At 41.3% G+C, this 14630-nt stretch overlaps 1 protein-coding gene across 1 annotated transcript; it reads left to right on the top strand.

Annotated features, from left to right (window-relative positions):
• Window positions 1-12577: 12577 nt before the first annotated feature.
• On the top strand, window positions 12578-14127 carry epd (ependymin). The gene is made up of 6 exons (XM_015960993.3): window positions 12578-12729; window positions 12916-12947; window positions 13031-13168; window positions 13253-13439; window positions 13515-13596; window positions 13699-14127. Exons 1-6 carry the CDS (start codon window positions 12654-12656, stop codon window positions 13823-13825), a joined length of 642 nt encoding a protein of 213 aa, XP_015816479.3. The 5' UTR covers window positions 12578-12653; the 3' UTR covers window positions 13826-14127.
• The last annotated feature ends 503 nt before the right edge of the window (window positions 14128-14630 follow it).

Here is a 14630-nt window from a genome sequence, read left to right as displayed (position 1 = left end):
TGAAACTTCTGTTTTTTTTTTTGTTTGTTTTTTGGGTGAGTTTTTTAAAGTGTGCACACATTTTAAGAGGATGTGGAGTTGAGTCTTGACTCTGCATCTTCAGGGAATATTTCAGCGTCTCATGATTCTCACAGTGTCTGTATATCTAAAAAAAATTTGGAAAACAATAAAAAAATAACTCTGTCAACGTGATTGTTGTCAGTAATTATAGGAAATGGAAGACCTGGTTTAACCTGATAATCTAAAAACAAGTGATCAGTCATTAGAGGCCATTTTTGAACAGTCACATGTAAATTTGGTTGAAATGTGGGTTTTATGACCATGAATGTTTTTATTTTTTATCACTTATTCTATAAATAAATGCAATTAATAATGCAAACTGTCTGCAGACAATTTTATGACAGCAAAGAAATTGTAAAGGTGGGAACTAATTAAGCAACATTATTTTAAAGAACAAAGGTTTTTAAGTAAAGCAAACTGCAGATTTTTTGTATCTTTAAGTAAATGTTAGCAGTTTGGGGAAAAGCCAAATGTTTAGTCATCTGAAGACCTGAAGCAATAAAATCATGAAAAAAAAATATTTAAATTTCAAATCAAGTATTTATCAACAAATCCATTTTTATGGCTTTGGTTTGTTTTTCTCACAAACCTGGAGGCTCATGTCAATAATTGCAAACTAGTTTTGTTTTTATGAACTAAATACAAATTGAGAATTTTCTTAAACCTTCCTTTGTTTTTATTTTGTTCACAGCGTGTTTTGGGAAAAAACATGGTAGCTCTTGCAAAACAAGAATCTCCACTAGTCCACGTGTACAGTGCAGGTTTCTGCATTTCAACCCAAAAACACAACAGTTACTCATAACAAGACTGAAAGAAGGGAAGGTTTAAAATGACCTGTGTTTGGGGAGAAGTTTCACAGTGACTGCCTAACATATGTGAGTAGAGGCTAAAACCACAGAGCTTAGATGTTCAGAGTCTGAATGCAAAATAAAATAGAATAAACCTTTTTAATATTTTGCATTCACAATTTATTCAGTTTTTTTTTTCAGATTATTTTTTTTTCCGAAACTGTCTCACTGCTTGTCCTGACATGCATGTGTGTGGTCTGGAGGAAACCAGAATACCTGGAGAAAACCCACGCATGCATGGGGGGTACACACTAACTGCACAGAAAGGCAGCAGCAGCGCTACTATCTGCTGCCACGTAGCTTTACTTTTTCATTTATTTCAAGCTAATAACTGCTTTAGTTATGATCTTCTTTGATGTGCCAATCTGCTAACATGGGTCACACCTGTTCTAATATGGTTAGAGCTGTTCTGCCTGTACACATTGTTTTATTGTTACATTTCCAATTTTAGCATTATTTGCAATACACTTGGCTTTTTAAAAATTGTTTTGGCTTGATAGAAAAAGAGTTGCAAATGAGCGCCACCTGATTAGTATTTCAGTGTTTTCAGGTCAAATTAGTTAAAAGAACCAATAAGGGGGAAAAAATACATGTCCAAATACAGAGCCTTGATTGACGCCACAGCTAACTAAACAACATGACATAATAGACATGATGTGTATCCTCAACAATTGAAAGCACAAACTTTGTTTAATTACCTTTCATAATGTTTGGTTTATGGGTTCAAGTCAGAAGTGGGACATGCAGACTTTTGTTAAACAGCCTTGTTATAATTGAAATCACATTGAAAAAGAGAAAATCAAGTAATTGTTCTGAGAACCTTAAAGCTGCCATAGCAAAGTTGGAAAACATATTAGCTTAAAACATTTTTTCATATCTCTTAACAATGTTCTAACATAATATAGCTATAAATATATTGTGGAGATTTTAAAAACGAAGAAAAAATTATAGTTGTTCTCTCGCATTTGTCTAAAAACCTCAGCCAGTAACACGTTTCAGACTGAAAGCCTCCATTGTCTCACTGAACTGCTGCACTCCGCTCTTCCCTGGGTCTTCCATTCGTTACACACCACTGGAGTGAGAGGTTCTCTGCTCAATAATATCAAAGGAGGAGAAATAGTCAGCTGCTACCACTTCAACTTCAGTACAAACTACCAGAGTCCCAACAAGAAAAACACAATTTGAAGTTACAAACAAAAACAAAAAGACATTTGGACCTAAGAAACTGCAACTGGGGTTCAGCACTGTCTCGTTTCCTCTGGCATCGCAGGTTTCTGGTTCCGGCAGAAGCATCTCAGGGAACATACTGAGGGCAAGGGTGACCGTGCTTGTGTTCACAAGCTAGCTGGTTCTGCAGATTCACTAAAACAGATTTAATCCCTGGAAAGTAGATTGCAGAACTGTCAGTGAGTTTGACTTTTCATGAGAAATGAGTGACGTTAACATGAACATGAGTTACAACAATGCCACCAAGAAAAACAAGGCTCCTGGTGGTTTCTGGGGATTTTTATCTAACATCTTTTTACATCTAAACGTGCTTTACAATATTAATGAACCAATGAAACAAAACATATCTTTAATTAATTGCCACCTTATCGCTGCAAACGGTCAACGTCGCATGGACGTGCAGATCATGTCTATATCGAGTCCGTCGGTCCAGACCACATCTGTAGGATGTCCAAACTAGGTTATTGCACATTTCTGGGACAGACAGAAAAAAAATGATCTTCCTCTGAGTGACTTTGAATAATAAAGGTTATCATTTGACCTGCTAATATTGTGTCACTGTTAAAACTTCTATATTTAAAAACACAAATGATGCCATGTTGTGCACGATGCAGGAATTACTGAAAACTGCCACTTCATTCATCAGGGTAATTCCCTTTAGACAAAAAAAGAAAACGATTAGCTGCAGTTGAACTGTGACAATGTGGTCATGGAAGAGGAAGAGACACAGGAACAGAAGGGCTTTCCTTATTTTCGCTACCCTCCCCCAGACCAGGGATACGGTAACATTAAATTTCCCTTTACTCTCAGTCTATTTTTGGTTTCCTTTGTGGTTTCAAACATCCCTTTAAGTTTTGGTATGTGTTTCCTTCATTCTTGAAACTTTTTGTGCTGCAAACAAGCATGCATCTACTGTGTTATCATAAACTCATCTCGTTTTAATCATGTGCTTATTATTAAGAAGACCCCGAGTCATCTAGTCACTGTTTTTCTTCTGTCACAGAGGCTGCTGAGAGGCTGAAAAGGCTTTAGTAAAAACCTATTAGGCAGAATTGAGTTAAATGTCAAAGAAATCTGGCTCATGATGACATCCAGACAAACAGAAGTCACAAAGGTGGAACTCATTTCTGGCTTGCTTTGCTCAATTTATTTGCTTCTAACTCTGCAGCCGCTCAATTCCACTGTTTCACCTTTCAAAATAAACACAAAATTCTAAGACAAATTAGTTGTTATTCAGTCTGATGTCATTTAGGTCTCTGCTGGATCATTTCAAATCTGAAAACATTAACATTATTATTGGTTTGAGCAAAGATTTGCTTTAATACTCCATGATTTTGCTCATCAACGCAAGAGCATTTTATTAGCTAGCATATGGGTGAGTAGTATAAACAATACCAAAATAATCCATCTATGCATATAAAAATCTTTAAATGAGTTCTGAACTAAGATTTTGAGTTGACAAATGATAAAGCTATTTAGGTCAAATGTTGAAAATGTCTTCTCGATCTCACAGTATTGCAAAATCTTTCATATTTTACAGTTTTTTATTTTAACTGTGTGTTTTACCTCTTTTTTTCGTTTTACTATCTATCTTTGATTTTATTCCCTTGCTCTTTTGCTCTTTGTCTTGATTGTCATTTTTGAATCACGAATTTTGCTCTACAGCATTTTGGTGATTTTAATGTTTTAGGAATAAACTGACAAGATCTGTTAAGGTATGAAGGTATGTGAATGACTCTCGGTCACTACCTCATATAAACTGTGTACGAGCGTAAAACTGACTCCAACCACTTATTTGTGTTTACTAAGGTCATTTAGCTTTGGCGACCACCTTGAATGGGGCTTGCATCCAGTAATTACGTTCAAAGATTTTCATTCAAAATTTATTTTGCGTTTCAGGTAATTTTCTAGCACACAGACATTCATCCAAACTCAGAAGAAACCCTAAAAAACGATTTAGAATACAGTAACACCTAATCGTGCCAAGAAAAACTTTGTTTAGTCCTATTAATACAAAACCTACAGAGATTAAATATGAGGTCAAATTATAATCATTTGGCCAGTGGGCAGTTTTGCTGTCAGCATCACAATCAGTTAACCTGAATAATAAAAACCTGATATTAAATAAAATAAAACAAGAGCAGGCAGCGAGATTACCATGCAAAGAGAAGTGAGAAACTCTCCTCTCATCTCACCCCCCCCCCCCCCCACACACACACACACACACACACACACACACACACCTTTCTCACACACACGCATGCACACAACAACAGCTCTTGTGATGACTTCCCGGTGAAACATTTATTGTCATTAACTCTTTCTTCTGTGGGTATTTCTGCTGGAGAGAAGCAAAACGTGACTTTCACGTTGGCAGAACAACAACAGCAATGATAATAAGAAAAAGAAGAAGAAATTTTTTTTCAGCGCCTCTGAATATAAAAATGACAAGGAAAAATTCACAAGAACAAAAAGAAATAAAAAAGAGATTAAAAATATATTGTAATAAAAAAGGAAAGAAATAAAACTAAAAACTCTTAAAAAAGACAAAAATAAAGGAGAAAAGGTATTACCGGATCCCGAGAAAGAGAGAATTGGTAGAAACAGCAGAATGAAGCAAAGCTAGTGATGAAGAATCAACAGAAGGTAATGAAAAAGCCTGAACAGGTGAGTTTTCAGCTGCTTTTTAAAGGAGACCATTGAGTCCACTGATCTCAGGCTCAGGGGGAGAGAGTTCCAGAGTCTGGGGACAACACAGCAGCAAGTGATCTGTCACCTTTGGTCTGTAGCCTGGTGCGCTGCACAACCAGAAGACTTTGGTCACTGGACCTCAGGGACCCGCTGGGGGTGAAGGGACTGAGAAGATCACCAATGTTAGGTGGTGTTTGTCCATGTAAGGCCAGAACCAGGATATTGAAATGAACCTTGAAGTTACCATCAGTGGAGCTGGAGGAAAAGTGGGGTGATGTGGGTGTGTTTGGAGGATTTGGTCAGAAGCTGAGCACAGGCATTCTGAACCACCTGTAGACGGTTCAGGGAGGTTCTGAAGATGGCGACTGTGTGATGCCAAAAACTATCAACCGATCAAGGTGAAAAATAATTTGCTACGTTGTGCATTAAACAAGACAAAAACCAACGGAAATTGAAAAAGTAGCACAGAAAGAACATAAATAGGAGATTCGGGGAGGTTTTACTGTAAGTGAAAAGCGAGTTGCAGTTCTCTAACTGTGAGGAGATGAAAGTGTGGATAACAATCTCAAGTTCAGAGAGAGACAGACCTCGGCTTAGCAATGCTCCTAAGATGGAAGAAGGAACTGATATGAGGATCCAGGGTGAGAGCTGGGTCAAAGGTCACACCAAGATTCCTGATGGAGGGTTTGGTGTGAGAAGCAAGCTGACCAAGAGAGCCTCTGACTTTGGGAACCAGCTTGTCTGGGGCACAGATGAGGATCTCAGTCTTGTCATTGTTCAGCTGTCGAAAGTTTCCAGCCATAAAAAAGTCTAAGCAAGTGTGTTCAGCACAACTTATGGGACAAATTCAACGATTTCACTTCTCCCTGGGCCTCCTGGGGGACTTTAAAGCTCATTTTTGGGAGGAACGGCACCCCCTGATCTAAATCCGAGCTGTGTTTGTTATTGGGCTTCTGTGATCATCTGGATTTTCCGCAATGAACATCATGTTCAGATATAGAGGTGTCCATTTGTGCTCTTGGCACCAGAATACCTTAGGCCGCAATACAATGATCAATTTTGTTGTTGTCTCATCTAATCTGCGGCCGCATGTCTTGGACACGTGGGTGAAGAGGGGGCGGAGCTATCAACTGACTACTACCTGGTGGTGATTTGGCTTCGATGGTGGTGGGGGGTGGGGGGGGGTGGGGGGGGACGCCGGTCAGACCTGGCAGGCCCAAACTCGTTGTGAGGGACTGGTGGGGACGTCTGGCAGAGTTTTCTGTCAGAAGGAGCTTCAATTCCCACCTCCAACAGAACTTCCAAAATGTTCCAGAGGAGGTGGGGACATTGAGTCAGAGTGGGCCCTGTTCTGTGCTTCTGTTGTTGAGAAGGCCGACCGCAGCTTTGGCCGCAGGGTCGTTGGTGCCTGTCATGGCAGCAACCCCTAAACCCACTGGTGGACATCGGTGGTTAGGGATGTCGTCAGGCTTAAAAAAAGAGTCCTGTTGGGTCTGTTTAGCCTGTGGGACTCTGAAGGCAACTGATGGATACCAGCATTCCAAGCAAAATGCAGCTTGGCCCCGAAGGCAAAAACCCAGGTGTGGTAGAAGTTTGTTGAGACTATGGAACAAGATTTCTGTATGGCTTTGAGGAGATTCTGGTCCACCATCCGGCATCTCAGGAAGGGAAAGCAGCAGAGGTGTGGACTCGAGTCACATGACTTGGAATCGAGTCTTTAATTTAATGACTTCTGACTTGAGTTGATTAAATCTATGGAGACTTACGACTTGACTCGGATTTGAATGCCAATGACTTGCGACTTGAACTGACTTGCATCTGTTGACTTGATGATGAGTTGAGCATATTTGATATTTTAGCACAAAGTGGCACGACATGGACAAAAATCATAAATCATTCTTTAAGCTTTATTTCTGGGATTTATTTATTATTTATTGTCATTAAATTGAAGTTGGACAGATGACTTGATTATGACTTGAAAATTCAAAGTTAAGGACTTGGACTTGACTTTGACTTCCACATATTTGACTTTGGACTAGACTTGGAATTGGTTGTCTTTGACTTGCAATTGACTCGAGACTTGACTGGAAATACTTGTGACTTACTTGTGACTTGCAAAGCAGTGACTTGGTCACACCTCTGGAAAGCAGTGTGCTACCAACACTGTTAAGTGGGGACATGGTGCTGCTGACCTCAACTTGGGACGTTGTGGATTGGTGGACGGAGAATGTCGAAGACCTCCTCAATCCCGCACATCTTCCACTGAGTAAGTGGAGTTTGGGGACATTGGGTTGGGCTCTCTAATCTCTGGGGCGGAGGTCACTGAGGTGGTCAAAAAAAACCTTGGTGGAAAAGCTCTGGTGGTGGATGAAATCCACCCAGAGTTCCTTGACATTATGGGGTCTCATTTATCAAACATTGCGTAGAATCCTTACTAAAACCGTACTTAAGCTCAGCAAAAATAATGTACTTACGCCAAGTAGGTTTGTGATCTATCAAACATGGAGTACGCACAGCTGCACGCAATCTCCGCTTCATAAATCGGAGGCTAAAGAGAATGTTTCTCAGCTGCATTTCAGTCACATCCCGCCTTCACCACGCCCACTTACTGCCATAAATAGTCAATGCAAAGTGCTTTGTGGATCTCATGCATATACATAAGCCGGCTGTTGCAGCGCTCCGCCAATGACATGGCGACCGTAGATCAAGGCAGATCAAGGAAGCGCAATTTCACAGAAGCAGAAATTGATGTATCTGTGGGTGAGGCGGAGAAATGAAAGGAAGTGCTTTTGCAAAACAAATAAGAGAAAATCCACGGAGTGGCACAGCGTTGCTGAAGCGGTCAATGTTGTGAATTCTTCAGAGAGATCTGTGGCGGATATTAAAAAAAATGGTCCAATCAGGATTTGAACCCCATACTCCCAGGTGAAAGTCACACATGCTAACCAGTCAGCCAGAGATCTTCCTTGTCCAAATAGCCAGGGCGCATGATCAATTGGGTCACAGTGACTAGACACACTGTCACAGACGTATGACATTCTGTCTCAATCTGTCCCCCTGCTGATATTCTGCATTCCGTATTCTGCGATTCAGGCTGTGTGTGAGTGTGCGCGCATTTGTGTGTACGCACGCGTGTGTGTGCGTGTGTTGGGTCTTGTTCTGTGTGAAAACGAAGCAGTACAAGTGATAATGCTGCAGGATTTCATAATTTTATCCTTCTCAGCAGCAGCACTGCAGGTGCTCTCCATGTCCAAAATGTGCTTAAGCAAGGTCCTTAGTCAACTTAAAGTTGCGCACCTTTTTCCGCTAAGTTTTCTTTCATAAATCCCAAAGTTTGCGTGGAAACTTGCTTACGCAGTTTTTCTACCCCGTTTTGTGCGTAAGCAAGCTTGAGAAATGAGTCCCCTGGATGTTTGGTTTTTCTTAATCTCTTCTTGTATTTTACCAATACTGACATGACTCCCAACCCTTCACCCTCCTCTGCCTTCATGCAGCACACCTGGTCTCATCATCAAGCCCCAGCCAAGCCCTGTTTCCCTGACTACCACAATCAGCTTCATCCACTTCACCTGCTTCTGACTCCTCAGCTCATCACTCACACCTGTTTCCCCTGCTACAAAAGAACCAGCCATCCAGTCATTCAGTGCCAAATTATTGAAGACTTCGTGCCAGTAAATTCTCCAGCAATTCACCCTGCCTGATCTCTGCCTCCGGACCTCGTTTTTCTCCTGACCCCTGCCTGAACTCTGCCTGCCTCCACGACCTTCGCCTGTCCTCAACCTCGCCTCTTGCCTGTTCCCCGCATCTGCATGTCTGATCTGGTTTTGACTCTCGCCTCCTCTCCGACTCTGTCTCCAGCCTCGCCCAACTCTGGTAACTCTGCTTCAAATAAAGACTTTTTTTATATATTTTTTTTACTGTGTTTGGCGTCTTCACGGGTCTTCCTTGTTCAGTTCATGACAAATGCTGTTTTAAGTGTTGTGACTGCCTTTAACAGTATTTTATCTCTGTTTTGTATTTTATGTGCTCTTCCTTTATGCATAATGACTGCTTTGTGCAGCACTTAGGTCAGCTGCCTTATAAATCAACCTGACTTGACTTTTAGGGGTAGACGCGACTCTGCAATATTGCATGGATGGCAGGGGCAGTTCCACTGGATTGGTAGACTGGGGGGGGGGGGTGGTCCCCTTATTTAAAAAGGGGCACTGTGGGATGTGTTCCAACTACATGGGGATCACACCAGGGATGTGTCCAGGGAGTGGCCTGGGGTAGCACATGCCACCCTTAGAATCTGATTGGCCACCCCAGGTGCCACCCTACTAAGTTCCAGTTTAAATTGACTTTACATTGTCGACAAAAGGCTTGAGTTGTAAACTCCAAAAATAGTGTGTGCACGCACCTTTAACATTGTCTTCTAGCCCAGGCCTACAGAACATTTCAGTAGTATTAATATTTATTATTTTTTTCATATTCACATAAATAGTATTTAGAGTCCCACTCAACTCCAGTTGGTGGCAATAATGCAGCAAGAAGTGACTTGCTAACCACCACAAAACTAGAAGATGAATAGAAAAAAATGGTGATTGTGCAATGTGAAACTCAAAAATTCACTAGAAAGTAAATAAATAAACGATTTGTGTACATAAGCATAACCATTGGTGCCACCCAGGCATAAACAAGTGCCCCACATGGGCCACCCCATTTTAAAAGTCCTGGTCACGGCTCTGGATCACACTCCTGAGCCTCCCTGGTCTATTCAGGGGTTCTGGATAGAAGGTCCATCGGATAGTTCAACCTCAGATTCAGGAGGAGCAATGTGGTATTTGTCCTGGCTGTGGAACACTGGACCAGCTCTATAGAGCTCCGGACGTCACGTGACTCTCAGAGAGTAGACGCCATGTTGGCAGGCAACAAATGTAAACAAATTGAACGGGATCAGCTTGGACTTTACTTTGTTGGAGTTTACTTCACACTTTAAAACCGAAGAAATCATTTTATATAGTCAGAAATTAAATAGACTAAACATCTCCGACCCTTACCGTGCCCCTGGGATACTTTTTAAAAATACCAGAAGCTGTTGGAGCGGACTTCTTACCGGACCTGGCCGGGGAACCCCTTGGGATTTCCCTGGAGGAGCTGGCCGAAGTGGCTGGAGAGAGGGAAGTCTGGGCCTCTCGACACTACTGCCCCCGCAACCCGACTCTAGATAAGCGGATGAAAATGGATGGATGGATGGATAAATAACAGATTTACATGTAAGTAGTTTAAATAGAGTGCTGTGCTGTTTGAATGTATAAACTGAACGCCAAGAGAACTCACTAGTTTGATTTTTTTTTTCTGTGAATAAAATAAATATGTCAGGCAGGAGCGTCTCAGGATCTGTTGGAGATCTCGGTGAGACAGATAATAGCAATCCAAAGTGCTTTTTATGTGTGATCGCACAATTGATCAACCATTGCTTAAAAATTAAATACAGCTTAGCCGGTTAATTGCTGTGATCATAAAACACGTTAGCGGCAGCACGCAGAACTCACGAGGCAACGTTTTACGTGATGTTTACTTGCTGCTATGAGTAATAAGACAGAAAAATCCACGGCAAAATAAGTTTAGGAAGCCCACTAAGAATCATAATAAAAGCATTTAAAATAAATACCATACACTGTTGAGGAAACGTTGGTTTAAGTACCTGATATGAAGTGGTCGCTGCATAAGCAAAAACCTTTACACTCTGGATCTCACAGCTTCATTTTAGCCCGGTCACTAGCGCGTTTTATTACAATGATCCAACGTTTGCTGCGTTCCGGATCTTGGGGAATCCTGTAGATGGCTCATTGCTTATGTCGTCCGCGTCTGTTCTGCATCCTGGGGCACAACAGGAATCTACCATATTTCCCGTTTGAGTTTTCTGACAATAACAAATAGTCCAGCTGCGGGCTTCTGCCTGCCAATATGGCGCCGTTTTGATTTGAACTGTTGTATGCCGGGAGAAGTGACGTCAACTCCCGGAGCTCTATACCCTTGTAGGGCTTCTGGAGGGTGAGTGGAAGTTCGCTCAACCAATCTACATGTGTTTTATGAATTTGGAGAAGGCGTTTGATCGTGTCCCTCAGGGGGCCCTGTGGGGGGTACTCTGGGAGTACGGGGCACTAGGCCCCTTAATGTGACCAGTGTCAAAGCTTGGTCCACATTGCTGGCAGTAAGTCAGGCTTGTTTCCGGTGAGAGCTGGACTCTGCCAAGGCTGCCCTTTGTCACAGATTTTGTTCATAATTTTTATGGACAGGATTTCTAGGCGCAGCCAAGGTGTTGAGGGGATCCATTTTGGTGGCCTGAGGATCGAGTCTCTACTTTTTGCAGATGATGTGGTCCTGTTCTCCTGATCTCCGGCTTTTGCTAGAGCAGTTAGCTGGGATGAGAATCAGCTCCTCTAAATCCGAGAACATGGTTTTTTTTATCGGGAAAGGGTAGACAGCCTTCTACAGGTCAGAGATGGGGTTCTGCCTCAAGTGAAGGAGTTTAACCATCTCAGGGTCTTGTTCACGAGTGAGGAAAAACGGATGGGGACATTAATAGGCAGATTGGTGCTGCATCTGCAGTGATGCAAGCATTGTACCAGTCTCTTGTGGTGAAGAGAGAGGTGAGGTGGAAAGCAAAGCTCTTGATTTACCGGTAGATCTACATTGCCACCCTCACCTATGGTCACAAGATTTGGGTGGTGGCCAAAATGAGTTTTCTCCGCCGGGTGTCTGGGTTCTCCCTTAGAGAATGGGTGAGGAGCAGGGTCATCCAGGAGAGGCTTGGAGTCGACCTTCTGCTCCTCCACATCGAGAGGGGCCAGTTGAGGTGGCTCGAGCATCTGGTTGCCTCCTGGACACCTCCTTGGTGAGATTTTCTGGGCATGTCCAACCAGGAGAAGGCCTAATAGAAGACCCAGGACACGCTGGAGAGACTATATCTTTCGGCTGGCCAAGGAACACCTTAGGATTCCTCCAGAGGAGCTGGCCCAAGTGGCTTGGAAAGGGAAGCCGAAGGTGTTCCTTGCTTGAGCTGCTGCCCCTGCAACCTGACCCTGGATAAGCAGGAGAGTACAGATGGATGGATGGATGGATGGATGTGAGATTTCATAGAGGTAACCAAATATAAATTTCTATCATTGAAATTTAAAAATGTCCTTTTTAAAGAAAGCATAGAGGTGGCTCTGATGATATTAGAGGTTGCAAAACCACATATAACCAGTGAGTCATGGTTCTTTATTCTGATACTCTCATCTAAACCCCCGCACTCACTCTGACTAGACAAAGTTCTGCCAGTTAGATGTTTTCTGGTGAGAATTGACTCATTAGGGGTAATTTTAAAGAAATGTTTCATTTTCATACCGATTTCATCTCAGCTGACACTTTTTCTGCACTTCTAGTCTCCACAACCCTGTAATTTGTGTAAATCTTAACGTTGTTAATGTTCGTAAGCAGGATGTTAACATTTACCTCACATGAACCCTGATTGTCCTCTGTGGTCAGTCTCTTCCTTGCATGATCATGAGGCATTCAGCCAGACAAAAACAAGGACAGCTGTGCAATCACAACAAAAATTACCCAGATAGACTAAATACTTGTCCATTTGGGTCACCACCAGCCGGGCCATAGACTGACATGTTTAGACAGCTTGATGTTTGAAGGCTAGGGAGGGGGCGTCTACGTTTGCGTAAGAATCTCAGCCTGGACCAACCTCAGGACCTATAAAAGATGATGTGAAATTGTTGATAGCTAGGTGAGCTTGTGCTTAAATTTTTGCCTTCTTTATTATTTTGTGATTCCATTTGGACCAGGGAAATGTTTGCAACTATAGTGCTTTTTGTTTCCATTTGCTTGACCAGCGGCAGCCGTGCAGACCACCACCAGCACTGTCGTAAGAACCAGTCTTTATTCTAAAGTTTGGGTTTCTAATAAGCATATATATATATATATATATATATATATATATATATATATATATATATATATATATATATATATATATATATATATATATATATATATATATATATATATATATATATATACACACATATATTAATTGAAATTTTCCTTTCAGATTCCCCCAACATGACTGGATTAATGCGAGTGGTGAGTCTTTTTGGTGGGAGTACATTCTCTTTAGCATTTTAAAACATGTAAAACTATCCCCTTCTGCTTTTTAATTCAACCAGATGACCCTAAAGGGTGAGATGAGAGCAGTCGGTGCATTCACTTATGATTCGGTGGGTAAGAAACTGCGGTTCAGATCCAACGAGAGCCACCCCGCAAACTCCTCCCTTGGTTTGGACCTGCTGATGCTCTTTGAAGAGGTGACGCCTTCTGTTTCAGAGTTTCACATGAATCCATCTGGTGACCTGAAACTCAAATCTGTGGTCCCTTTTTTTTTTTGACAGGGGATTTTTTACGAGATTGACAGCAAAAACCAGAGCTGTGAGAAAAAGAAACTGCAAATGGACTTGCATCCGCTGGACATCCCTGACGACGCCACGTTTTCCTGCACGCTGACCTCTGGGAGCCTGTCCATTGAAGGAGAGGGGCTGAAAGTCAACATCTGGACAGGATCACTGACCAACATGAAAGGTGGAGTGGAGTAGAAAGGGTTTTTGTACACTTGTGTGGCTGAAATCATAACTCTCCCTCTGATTTCCTTCCCAGGCTCCTACTCCATGTCTGTAACTATGGGATGTTTGCCTGTCAGCACTTTCTATTTCACTGAAACCACCTCATTCTATTTCAGGTTGGTGACACGTTTTAAAACATTCTAGTGGATGCTAAGAACAATTCTACCATAAAACCCCTTGATCATTTTTTCATGTAATTTGTGCACTTTTATTTACAGCAACACGGATGTTGAACTTGAGGTCAAGGATCCAGATCTCCTTGTGGTTCCCTCATTTTGTCATGGAAAGCCTTTGGAGGAGACTCCTGAGGGGACAGTAAACAGTTTCCTGAATGAGTTCATGTAGATGAAACCTGCCAGTAGAAACGTTAACCTCAATCGAAACGCAACTCACTCGAATTTTCTCTTTTTCTTTTATGAGTTTACCTTTGACACTGAACTTCATCTCCTCTTGATGCCATCACTCGTTCTGCTACCTTAAAGCAAAAAATACTCATATTGCATTCATGCATTTTAATGTAAGAGGTAAGAGATAGCATGTACTACAGAAATAGACAATAGTACTAACAATCAGCGGCTCTTCAAGTTGGTGTACCACTTACAACACTTGTATGACACGATTAATGGAACAATAAAATGTCAAAGCTATTTAAAGCTTGTCTTGTTTTTGCCTGTTTAGCTTTTGAATGAGACGTTTTAGAACTACTTTATTAGCTGAAATAACTGCAAGAACTCTGAAGCGTTTTTTAAATTATACACAAAATATAAGGGGCATATGGCATATGTCATATGAAAAGATCTGTTTTTCTGCAGATTTCATCAGTTATACGATCAGTTATAAACTCTGCCATGGCTCATAGTTACTTTTGCTAAAATGAAAAAAAAAAACTAACTCATTATTTTCATTTTTCCACAGAATATTTACATTGAATTGCCATAAAAGAATGACAAGTACCAGTAAATAACTATTGAAGCTTTACCAAATTGAAATCTCTGTTTTGTAGCTAGCTGCTAATAGCTTCAGCTGTAGCTCGTTGGTATAATTTTGTTGAACACAAATAATAAAAATAGATTTGTTCAGATTTAATAGTTTAGTAGTTTATATGGGTGAAGACATTATGTCTTTCCCATTATTTAGATTAATTTAAAAA

This window comes from Nothobranchius furzeri, chromosome 10, assembly GCF_043380555.1.
Source record: "Nothobranchius furzeri strain GRZ-AD chromosome 10, NfurGRZ-RIMD1, whole genome shotgun sequence".
Classification (NCBI taxonomy): domain Eukaryota; kingdom Metazoa; phylum Chordata; class Actinopteri; order Cyprinodontiformes; family Nothobranchiidae; genus Nothobranchius; species Nothobranchius furzeri.
This window is presented reverse-complemented; position numbering and strand designations above follow the sequence as displayed.

Excerpts from the sequence above, each read along its gene's own strand:
- epd (XM_015960993.3), top strand. The coding sequence starts at position 12,654 with ATGTTTGCAACTATAGTGCTTTTTGTTTCCATTTGCTTGACCAGCGGC. Across the intron at positions 12,948-13,030 it reads TGACTGGATTAATGCGAGTG|ATGACCCTAAAGGGTGAGAT; the intron begins GTGAGTCTTTTT and ends TAATTCAACCAG. Across the intron at positions 13,597-13,698 it reads ACCACCTCATTCTATTTCAG|CAACACGGATGTTGAACTTG; the intron begins GTTGGTGACACG and ends TTTTATTTACAG.